We start from the raw sequence: 12,803 nt of genomic DNA, 5'->3' as shown, positions 1-12,803 counted from the left end.
TTTTTTCTCTTTGCTTTTATTTTAAAATACTTCTTCTTGATTCCATTTTTATTTTCTTCAAAAAGTAAAATAATTATTAGTAGTATTTAAGGAAAAAAAAATGAAGCTTGTTCTGTTTTTTATGAGGTAGAAATTTAGATACCCAAATCAAAGTCATGCAACAGGTTTATGTTAAAAATGTATATGGCAGAGAGAAATTTGATTTGATATTCAAAATCCGAGATATCAGACTTATATAACCCAATACTTAACACAAAATGATACCACTCTTATTAAATGGAGAACCATGTAAGATCCCCATACATTACTTAAGCATACACCCGACAATTATGCAGAGACAAGCAAACATAATTATTTGGTATTGAGCGATAAAGTAGGACAGACATTAAACCACACACGTACACTTCTTAAATAGAGATGCTGTTGGGGATTCCTCTGAAAGTGAGACCTTCCTTACTGGTAGGAAGAAGCACAGTGTAGGGCATCTTAACTGGCCCAACACGGTTTCTGAGACTTGAATTGTTGTTCCTTCCTAAGATCTTATTCTCAATTTCCTTCAGTTTGTTTCCAAACTTTTGAAAGGCTTGAAGAGCCTTTGTATCATCAGTCCAATTAGGATTGTCCCTCTGTCCAAGATAGACCTCATCAGAAGCATGTCTTGACAATATCTCTATCACAGAAAGGTCCACAATGGCCTCATATTTTCCTGTAATTGTTCTCAGATAAGCCTTTTGATGATTGCTGCTCAGCTCATCATATTCTTTGGTTCCTGGCTCTGGGATCAATCTTCTGGTTAGAGTTGGACGGTTTAGGATGTAACCTCCATAAGGGTATTGTCCAAAATTAACAGCTGCATGGAGAGCTGAAGCAGTCCATATTATAATGCTGCAAATGTGAATCAGATTTTGAGGAGTGTTCAACTTTGGCCACCATGGTTTGTCTTTCAAGTCACCATGACCCTTCTCAACAGCTTCCTTCCACCAAGTTTGGAGTTCTGTGTCTTTCTTAATTGCATCATCTGTGGCATAGTACAATGAGACATAGTCTTTAACCCAGGACTGGATAGCACTCCATATCTCTAGTCCATCGACAGCATAAGGGTAGTCATCAATCACTAGACGAAGGCCATGTGGAGAGGATGGATCCTCAATTGCCATTCCTCTGAATCAAGGAGATAACAAAGGACTTGTTGTTAACACCAAATTTCTCTTTCATTTTTTAGATAAAAAACAATTTTACTTAAGTAAATAATATCATTGAAATGAATTTTGACTATCTCATCAGTCTTTAACTTCCACAAGGCAATACTCGCTTTTAACATTTTAAATATAAAATATACATAATGCACAAAGAGTAAAAGACTTTTATATGTTAATCCAATCACATATTGTATTTATGATAAGTTGGTTAGTTTCTACCACAATACCATAAAATAATACTTGACGTTATTTATAATGGGTTTACATTGACAATGTATAAAAATCAAGATCTTTTAATATTTACTAAAGTTTCTTCAGAAAATAGATTAAAAGGACACACAATGTTGGTATGAAATAAATGAACAATTTTAACTTGAAAATTTTTACAGTAATGCATAAATATTACCTCTTAATAAGATCAGCAGGAAGAGCCTGATCAGTGAAAACCCAACTTTTGTAAACTGCTGAAGACATCTCCACAGAGAATGGCCCGGGCAAAAATGATTGCTCAATAATACCACCTGCATTGATGAGTGATTGTCGTGCAAGTCCATTGATATTCATGGTGTCACGATAGTGAGGCGACAAGAGTTTGTATATAGGGTGGAGCACACTGAGATGCCTATTTGTTGCTATGACAAAGGGCTCAATTGTGGCATGGGTATTTAGCCTGTGATCACATGATATGGCAAATCAAATAAATTAAGAATCACTTAATAGTTGGTTTATGATAAGTGATGACAAATGGGAGAGTTTATGCATACCAGTGGCTCATGAGTTGATGATAGCAAGAGTCATTTACTACAACATAAGCCTTAGCCAATAGCCAAATTGTGCTTTCAGCGCCTTGGTCTGCAGGCAAGATAACTCTGCTAACAGCACCAAACTCATCTCCCCTAGGATGTGGAAGACTTAATTCAATAGCCAATGGCTTCAATGTGCCATCATCTTTCAAGAAAAGGATTGTCCTTGTGGCATAAGACTTTGCGGTGGGTAGGTCATTGATCTTCCTCAGATATGGTAGGAATGCATCATGGTGATCTAATATGAACAGTTTGTTACCATTCAATGCCTGTTGAACAAATATCATTATAAACATTCAGTGTCATGGTTAAATGGAGATTCATGTATCATTTTGCCATGGAATTAATAAATATCATTCACCTCTTCCACAGTGAGTCCACCAAGGTTGATCTCCAAATTTTCTTTAGTAATTGTGCTAGTTTGATCACCATACACAGAGGCATCTAGCTTGCTCTTTGGAGGGAACTCCTGTCATTCATTGAATAACACTGTGAGTAAATTAAGATGATAAACAACGAATATAATTCAACATGAAAACCAAATCAGTCTAAGTTAATAAACAATAAAGCATTATTTACTTGAAGGCGTTGAATTAGGCAAGGATTAACACCAGCAAGCATCTCTCTTCCAAATTCTTCATCAGTCATCCATGCAGACTTACTAACTGCTCCAAATAATATGAAAAACATATAAATGTTAAATATGATAAATATTGGATGTGAAGTAATTTCAGTTGATTTTACTTGAGATATATATGTGACTTGTAAGCAAACAATACCTTGGATGACATGAGGTGGTGGAAACTTGAGGACTTGTTCACCATCAGTGCGGAAGATTTCCTTTATCACTGGTAAGGGGCTAATGTTGCTTATTACGTCTGTAGGAAGATGAATTCCACCTTCAAAGAATCCACGAACGTCATCAAACTTATCAAACTCAGCATTTAAACCAAATGCAGATTGAAATTGAGGTAAGACACTTTGAGCCAAGGACTTTATTCCATATGTAAGAAAGTCTGATGACTTCAAGTGACCAAAATTTTCATCTCTTGGAATGTAAGTGTCGCTGGCTGGTGCCTCACTCTTAGGATCTGTTAATAAAAGTAAAATCAATTTTGTATCCTCAATCATAATGATAATAATAATAATAAGTAATTGCACTTTCAAAAAACAAAAATCTAACTTATAATAGTACAGCTCTACATCAAGGTACAATTTCATTGAGGCAAATTACTTTATCACCATGCATTGGAATTGATTATCTAAAATAGAAAAATTAAATCCTAACCTCTTTTTGATGCTTTTCTCCCAGTTCTTCCTCTGCGAGGGTATGGATAGGCACTAGAACCTCCAAGAACAGGACGAGCCAGATCTGCACTCTTGTCTGGGTTGCCCAAATCATTATACACATCATAATCATAGATCCTATCAGATACCTTACGCTGCCCAGTTCCATCCCCTCTTAGGTTTTCCAATTCTTCTTTTCTGTACTTAACTAGTGGAGTTGGAGTTTCACTTGGAACATATGTCTGCAACATGTTTGATGAATTTCTTCATTAAAATGGGCTAAATTATGTGAAAGTTTAGGAAAATAGTACTTGAATTTCATGTTAGTTACCTTGTTGACAAAGAAAATACGGTCCTTTTTGTAATTTTTTGCGTTGTAAACCCAGGAGTTGCACACAAAGTGAATGGTTCCATGATTTGGAATGTCTTCAAGAGTGAGACTCACAAGGAAAAACTCAGCTTGCATAAAGTTTTTGATGTAGAATGCTCCTGGAATTCCAAAACTCTCATCCCATTCAAAAGAAATATTGAATGCATCTTGCCTATCTCCCAAGGTTGGTAACGAAGGAAGATGATTCTCCAAAAACGTTTGCTTTCCAACCTTTCCATTTCCAAGCCCTGAAAAATAAGCACATACAAAGAAAACTCATACTCATTGTGAAGTCAAATTCAAAAGTGCTTTTCAAAAAATTTATACTTACCCAATTACTTTTTATCCACAATCCATCACTGAATTGTTAAAAATCACAATCATAGTTAAAAGAATTATTAAAAAAATCCTCTCTTTCTTCTCTCCTTTTCTCACTTTCTTTATCTTCTTTTCTTCACATGTTTAAATGCCACAAAACCATTTTTCTTGTTCTTTCCAAACTAAACCTTAATCTGCTATCGTGTGTTCACGTAAAAAGAAGTATTATCTTCCACAGAAAGGTTCACTGTTATTTAATGTAATCAAAATTTCCACGAATGAATGATAATTGATTATTCACTATCTTGAAAAAGCTGTCATTTCAATTTAAAACAGACAATAATAGAGTTTGAAAACAGAATTTAATTTATATATAAAGAGAGGATAAAATATGTTTATGTCATTAACTAATTAATAAGAAGTAATACTATGATATCATTTTTTAAATAATTATTATAATAAAAAATATTATTATACATATTGTAATGTTTATTTTTCAAATATGAACTTAATGTAGTTTTGTTTGTATTTATTATGTCAAAAAAAAAGGGCTACATTTATTATAATATCAACTATATAATTATAAATAGAATGGGAAAAATATCAATCCGAGTCAATTTTATTCATTTAAATTAAAAATAATATAAAATCAGAAAAAAACATTAAAGGACATTACTGTTTTTTCTCTATTCAGAAAAAAAAAATCCTAATTCATTTTATAAAAATATCTTCATGATAGTGTCTCTAATCAAAGCTAATAAAAAAACTCTCTAATCCCTGAAAAGAATATCAAATATATTCTGAAAGTCCACAGTAAGTAAATATTTTAAGTATTGATAATATATAAATACTTTATAATAATATAATATATCCTATTATAAATCAATATAAACTTACTTTAATATCAACACTAACAATTTTATTTTTTAAATGTTCAGATCTAATAATTCTTTTTAATAAAACACGTTTGTTGTTTTGTACAAATCATTATGTTCATTATGGATCGTATCATTTATTCTATTCATTATATTTTGGAGTTGTCTAACTACTTCAAATAAAAATAAAGATAAAATTCTCTTTCCAAATCATGCAATCGAGAATATATAATAAACAATCATGTTTAAGTACGTGAAAGATTTACACCATAAATAAATAAATAAATAAATAACTCTTTTTTTATTATCTTGTTCATCTCTATTTTTTCTACTTCAATTTACCCAAAACAGATAGAGATCATGACTCTTTAAACTGAATGTTTATGAAATGAAAATTTTGTACAGTCATAATTATCAAGAGTTTAACAATGATGAAAGTGAGAAGTGAGAAATAACTGTAGAAACTATTATCTTCAAACTAAAATGTAACTTTAACAACTGTCACCAGTTTAATCAGTTATAATCTGGTACATGTGAATATATTATTACTGTTCTTCAAATCTAACATAAGAAGATGTTTTAAAAAGTGTGGTTGGATTGTTTATGTCTATGTTAGTTTCTTGATAAACTACATGTTGAAAGAAGCAGAAGAGTTATTTTGAACTGCAGAAGAAAACAGAAGGAAGAAACAAACCATCAGTCTTGGTGGCGCTGACCAACTGTAGGGCAATGTTGCGGCTGAAGATGGCGGTGGCGCCGTCAACTATTCCTCCGACTACTTTGTTTGCAGTTCCAAAGATGCCACCAGCAATACCAAGCACACCACCACCAGCAGTGGACACTACTTCGTTGAAATCCAACACATTCTTGGTCATCAACACCACTGTTCCCTTTATCTTGTGACCCTTTCCTCCTCCTAGGATTCCAAACATCTTTGCCAATAAAACACAACACCACACACTCTTCTTTCTTCTTCAAAGGCCTGTGCCTTGTTTGTGCCTTCTACCCTCTCCACAACACCCTATTTATAGATCAATATCACGTGTTCCAAGAACAAAGTCATTTCAACCAATGCTGAATTACCTCTCTCTACTGAAGTAATTTTCTGATATTTTTCTGCTAAATTGCAATATGGCCTCTCACCATTCCTTGATCATTTGTAAGGGTGATAGTGATACATGATTACCTTACCTGCACTGTTTTCCCTCGTGGATGATGATGAGGTGGAAAGAATATGGAAAAATAATAGAGTTTGAGTTATGAATCATCAAATAGATAGTATATAAAAAAAATACATATATATCAATCAGCTATAGTACGTACAACTACAGTATAAAATCAGATTTTTTTATTAAAAATAATAAATAAATATAGATATTTTAAAGATGACTCAACCCTTATATTAGAATTAAGAAGAGAGATAAGATAATATCTCACATCCCAATCCCAATTTTATAGAGATTTGTAAAAGTGACTTTTTTGTTTGTCTAAGTTGCATGTTTCTCATAGTGCAAGAATCTAAGATGTAAGTTTATTGGATATCCCACATCGACTAAAGATTAGAGTCTTTCATAGTATATAAGTGGATGCAAACTTCATTTCATTGAACTTATTTTATGGAGTTGAGTTAGGTTTGAAATTCATTCTGTAATAAAGTTGTTTTTGTATAAAGGTTGTGGTATACATGAAATATCTCTATTTTATTAATTATTTTTATCTTTAAAAAAAAATTTACAACCCAATTTATTACAAACTCCAAAAAAAAAAAATTAGAGTTATTCTTTATCACAAAATCAAGCAAAGAAGCTCAACCTTGCTAGCAGTGAGGAAAAATTAACAAATCAAACACCAAAATTTATAAAAAGAGAATTTCGTAATTCTTTTACTAAATTCAATGTTTTTAAAACTTTTTATTTAAATATTCTTTCGCAATAATATACTTTTCTTTAATTCAATTAATTTTTACTAATGACTGGAGTCAACCATGAGTTATTATATAATTCTATGTAAATATAAAATATCTAATCACTCAAATAATGATATCCTAGAGAAAATAAATATAATAATTAGAAATAAATTTCGAGTGACTACAAAGTGTGTGGATGAATGCCATGATAAACATGGTCTGCTACCGTATTATTATAACACGTGCAATATTTTGAAACACTAAAAACATTGAACTTTGGAGTGTACAAAACTCGTTCAATAGTGACGATTAGTTATAGTGTGTTGTATAAGCCTTTAATTTTATTTTAAGATGCAATTTTAAAATAACAAGAAATGGGTAGTGTATAAATAAAAGTTAAATATTTATTTTAATAAAAAACTTTTTTTCTAAACTATCTCTAAGATGAGAAAAAATTATGACTATTATGGTGTGGTATCATTTTTCAGACTTGAGAAAGCGGAAAAATAGGGAATAATATAGACTAATTAAACAAGTGACTCAATTTCTATCAATAATATATTATTATTTTCTATTCATCTTGAGTAATTGGTGATAAGGGGATGTTATTTTTGTAGGATTTAATCTTTGGAAAACCCATCTAAAAGTTCTTTAGGATTTTTTTTTTAAGTATTAAAAGGAAAAAGCTTAAATTATTAGGTACGTTGTATCGAGGTAAAAGGAATTAATATTTACATATATATTTAATAGAGTGATTATCTAAATATGTGAACGTTCTAATGATTGAGTTGTTATATATATATATATATATATATATATATATATATATATATATATATATATAAAATTATAATTGGAACATTGTAATCAAAATGTTGGAATCCGTGACCACATTTTCAATAAACCTAATTGAGTCATTGTCACAAGATGTAGGAATTCTGATTTTTAATGAATAGTGTAATATATCATTCAACATTTTCTGAAATACTTTATTAAACATTTATCAAAAACTAACACTTCATCAATAGAAAATTCCATCGATAAAAATTAAAATTATTTTCTTATATTAGGTAGTTCATGCACCTATTAATCTAATGTAAATATTATAAATTTATAAATGAATATTCTATTAGATATCTATTTTATATGTATATTTTTGTATTTCAGTCTAATGGTTAATGCACAAACTTCTTTTATATTTTTATAACTTTATGTTTTAATCTACCTAATCAAATTATTAGTGAAATATAATATATCTTCTTTTTATAATGTTTAACACCTGGACCACTAAAGTCTGATACCATTCTAGAAGTCCTTTACCACACATTCATAAACGACAATACACTTGTGAAGAACACATATTATACTAATATCACTATATATATATCACCAATGATTCATATTACTCATTAAGAAAACCTTTTTCGTTTAAGTAGTTTCATATTACTTAGGAGAGATACCTCTAGATAGTAATTTTAGTTAAGACTTTTATTCACTCAAACTACATTCTCTTCACTTGAGAATTTATCGCTTGTACATTCTCACAGTGCTTGAATAATATATGTATTGGACCTCTTCTAATAAGGTTCATAACATAAAACACATTGTTTCATTAACATTTGAGTTTTCATGATACCACTTGAACGTTGTGATATGAATGTATGGTTTATAATATTTAAAAACTCATGCACCATTATCATGGATCTTGCTTGAACGGCGACATAGTTGCTTGAGTAACATCATTTATAAAGGATAACAAGTTATTTTAATCTCTCTTATTCTCACTTGAACATTATCATCATGTTTAATAACACCATTTTACAATTTTAAGAAAAAAAATCACACATTCAACAAACAAAATATATTTCAATTCATCCAAAAACATCATTTAAATTGTCTTATTCTCTGTTAAAAGACCAAATTAATAATTAATAATCCCAATAAATAGGAAATTAAATAAGAGGAGTGTATGTATGGGGAAATGGTCGACAAAATTGAAAATGTGGGTATAGACAATCTTCAATGTGTCACTGTTACTGCCCATATTTTTTCAAAAACAAACAAATACAATTTTATATATGATAATACTTACTCACAAAAAAAAAATAAATAGATAATATATGTCTCATTATTTTCTTTTCTTTTTCACTTTCACTTTCCCTTTCACTATAGAATTACTTTTATAAAAAAAAAAAAAATAGCTGATTATTCTTGTTAAACCTTACAACTAAAAAGTAAGTACCACTTTTAATTTTTAATATGATAATAAAAGATATATGTCCTGAATTTATGGAAACATATTCCCGATTGATATTATGAGAATAGTAACAGAGATTTCAAAACTTGAATTTAAAATTTAAGTTATCCCTACTATTTAACTCTATTGTGTTTAAATACTGTAAAATAATGCTTCAATTACTATTTGAAAATTCTAAAGATCATGAAATTAGACTTTCATTATCCTTTAGGTTACCCAATATTTATAAAAAAAAATAGAGTCGCTACTAAAAAAATATGAAATTTTGGGATTTTATCATTATAGAATAATAATAAGTTATCTTTCTGAAAATCTTATTACAATAAATTTGAATGCAACTCCATTACAACAGAAGAAGGTTCTAAACAGATTTTTTTTCCATTATAGTTAATAATTTCTTATATGATAATCATTCAAAACTTCTTCTTTTTTATATTTAAATACATAAATATCGTATTTTATATACTTAATTTTTTTTAAATATCAGCCAACTGAAAATGGATAAATTATTGGATGAGATGTCTTTCAATTTTTTATGTGTTCATTTAATATACTTTTCTTAAAAATAAGTTTTTTTTTTTACTTTTTTAAATAAGTAAATTGTATTTTGAATACGTGATCGTTTTAAAAAATTGATTTTGAGTTTAAAATGTAGTAAAAATTCCTATTTGACAATCATCAAATGATAAAAAAAAGAATAAGTTGACGTAAACCATCCCTGTTTTCGTAATAAAATATGATTATCTTTCTCACTCGAGAAGCATGCTTTGTTTGAACATGATTTGATTCTTTAACAACCAAACCTAAGATCACGATGTAGATTATTATTTTTTTTTTCTTTGCTAATTAAAATATAATATTATATTGCCCATGAGGAACTCGAGGTTTCTCTACTTCCAACGATGGGATTCCTTTGTTTCAAACCTGACAGTGACAGAACCAACTATTTTTTTAATACAAATAATCATTTTATATAACTTTACACCAATAGAAATGAAAATTTTATCTTTTAAAAGTTATGAAAATAAAACTAATATTTTTTTAACAATAAATTGTTGGAGATTTCATTGTAGATAAAGATATTTTTGTAGTACATAAATATGTGTATAAATTTCAACTTAAATATCAAATTTATAAAGCTAAATAGACTCAAATTTTATTTTATATCAAATTATTCTAAAGTCTAGTAAATATCAGTCATATCTAATGTAAGATAAATATAATAAAAACATTTTATAATTATTATATTAGTTAAATTATATATTATTTTAGAAATTAAAAAAATATTAGTATCTAAATTAATTTATATTACTGATAAATAGTTTTTAAATTAGTATTTAATCAACAATCATTCTGATCTAGTATTGTCCGTTAAGAACAGTGTCTCAATGGATTAAGTGATGAAGTATATATAAAATGATTTTGATCCCTCGACTCTTTAATGATGTGAAATTATTATGTATATTAGAACAACTACCAACTTTAAAATCTAAATTTATAAATTATTTATCAATAATAAAAATTAATTTAGATATAATAATTTTTTAAATTTTTAAAGTAGTATTTAATTTATTTAATATAGCAATTAATTATTTTTTATTTTTAAAAAATTGATTTTTAGTTAATTTAAGCCAGTTAAAGTAAATATAGCATTACTTACACATTGATGGAAAAGAAATTGTGGGGAAATTCCTCTAGAATTATCCAATGGAGCTTTGAAATGCATTATGCGCGTGTGAAAATGGCAACGAATAACGACAAAAGATGATGAAGTCGATTCGCTGCACACAGCTTTAACTGCAGAAATCAAATCAGAAGATAAAGTGTGGGACCGTGTCACATGCAGTGTGTCGCACACACACTCATCCAACTACTCTATCATCACCCATATCTTCTAAGCTATAATATTTTTTTTGTTAAACAGAACATGTGTCTGTTTTACAGCACCAACCTTATCCCTCCAAATCACTACCATGTCCCACTTCCTCTTTTCTTAAAGCTCTTTGTGTCTTGTCGTCATTGTTTCTTGTCTGGTTAAGACTTGAAATCAGATCAAACTGTCATAGGGCATAAATGAGTAAGTAAATAACATTATTTTAAAAAAATTTGTTGAAAATGGTGTCTTAAGTCCATATCCTATTTAGCTTCTTCATACTAATTTACAATTTATATTCACTAAAAATAATATATAGTTACAGTTTTGGTTTTAAACAGATGATTTGGTTTGACTCCACTTTTGTGTTTGCAGATGATTTTAGAATAACAAAGGGAAAAGTAAAAATGGAGACATTTAAATTAATAAAGTATATTTGGAAGTTTATTTGAGAAGGCACACACTACTTTGAAAAGAAACTATTTTGAGAAGATGGAGTTATTTAAGATTGATGTAAAATAGTTATTTTTGTAAAACAAAATTATATGAATAGAAAAAATTATCTTATAATTATTAAATTTTTTAGAGGAATACACACGAAAGAGACATGCTAAACCAAGGATGTCAACTCAATAAGATGTTTAGGGTTTAGGGTTAATAAATTTTTTAAAAACAATATGTTTGTCAATCTCTTTCTTTATATGTTGTTCAATTTTTTTATTCTATTAAATGTGTGATTAAAACTTATGAATTTCTAACAATATTTCTTTAATATGAGTCTCTTATGTATTGGTACACTCCTTTCAGTTCTAAGTCAATGTTGAGTTTTCAGTACCAATAAATCGTGAATCGTGAATCAATAATGTATTATCTCATCACTTTCAATTCAAAATGTAATATCTAAAGATTTATATTGTAATATTTTTTAGACACAATGTATTATAATTATATTATTTATAAATATTTTTTAAGACTTAAAGGAAAAATAACAATAACAATATTAATAATAAAATATTAATTTTAAAGTAATAATAATAATAATAATAATAATAAGTATTAATTTTTAAATAATAATAAATATTAATTTTAAAGGAATAATAATAAGTATTAATTTTAAAAGTATAATAATAATAATAATGAGGTGTTTTTAATTTAATAAAATATACTAATTGTTCTAGTGAAAAGGGATATCTCTCAACCAGTAGCTGAGGTCGATTAAACTCTTAGATGGTTATCGGATGATATCCTTGCAAGTTTCATGAATTGACTCCAAGAAAATGAGGGGATTCTACTTGTAGAAAATATGACGCTCGCTTAAGTCAGTAAGAGTATCAAAATATATTGAGTATAGTGTAAAATATGAGTTGAAAAAGTCTTCATCCCTTCTCCTTGTATTTAGTCTTGTTTTGAACTATATTTCCAAATTAATTGCAATTACGCATATATAGTCAATCTTTATAATTAATGTCCGTCTTTATGAGAAATAAATGAGATCTTTTTCGTTAACTCTAAATATCAACATTAAGATAGTTTCACCACATGATTGGACTTGAGGCCATATACTCACACTAGATATGATCAATCCAATGATAAACTCAAAAATTAAGATGAACATGTTTGGTGGAAAAACACACCAATTAATTAGCCAATGTGTAGATCGTTAAAACATAAAAAAAAAGTATCATTTTCCAAACGTAAGATCAACTCTAAAATAGCAGTAATCTGAGCACAGGTAAAATTGTATTTGATATGGGGCAATTCAATTTTTCAAAACATATTTATCTGTACTCCTGCATGACTGTTCATGCAGTAATAATGAAAAAACACTAATCTTATTCTTGTAATGGTAGGATAGAAAAGTTTTATGGGACTCATTTAGGTACCAATTCAAAGTCATGATATGTAACAGCTCCAC

At 28.5% G+C, this 12,803-nt stretch overlaps 1 protein-coding gene across 1 annotated transcript; it reads right to left on the bottom strand.

Moving 5' to 3' along the window:
* Window positions 1–247: 247 nt before the first annotated feature.
* LOC137818808 (linoleate 9S-lipoxygenase 1) lies at window positions 248–5,796 on the bottom strand. The gene is made up of 9 exons (XM_068622424.2): window positions 5,547–5,796; window positions 3,621–3,907; window positions 3,291–3,531; window positions 2,782–3,093; window positions 2,582–2,667; window positions 2,364–2,471; window positions 1,964–2,271; window positions 1,606–1,869; window positions 248–1,161 (listed from the first exon to the last, which is right to left on the bottom strand). The coding sequence occupies exons 1-9, from the start codon at window positions 5,782–5,784 to the stop codon at window positions 408–410; spliced, it is 2,598 nt and encodes an 865-aa protein (XP_068478525.1). The 5' UTR covers window positions 5,785–5,796; the 3' UTR covers window positions 248–407.
* Window positions 5,797–12,803: the final 7,007 nt, after the last annotated feature.

The sequence above is a fragment of the Phaseolus vulgaris genome, chromosome 10 (genome assembly GCF_051622355.1).
Source record: "Phaseolus vulgaris cultivar YP4 chromosome 10, ASM5162235v1, whole genome shotgun sequence".
In the NCBI taxonomy this organism is placed as follows: Eukaryota; Viridiplantae; Streptophyta; class Magnoliopsida; order Fabales; family Fabaceae; genus Phaseolus; species Phaseolus vulgaris.
This window is presented reverse-complemented; position numbering and strand designations above follow the sequence as displayed.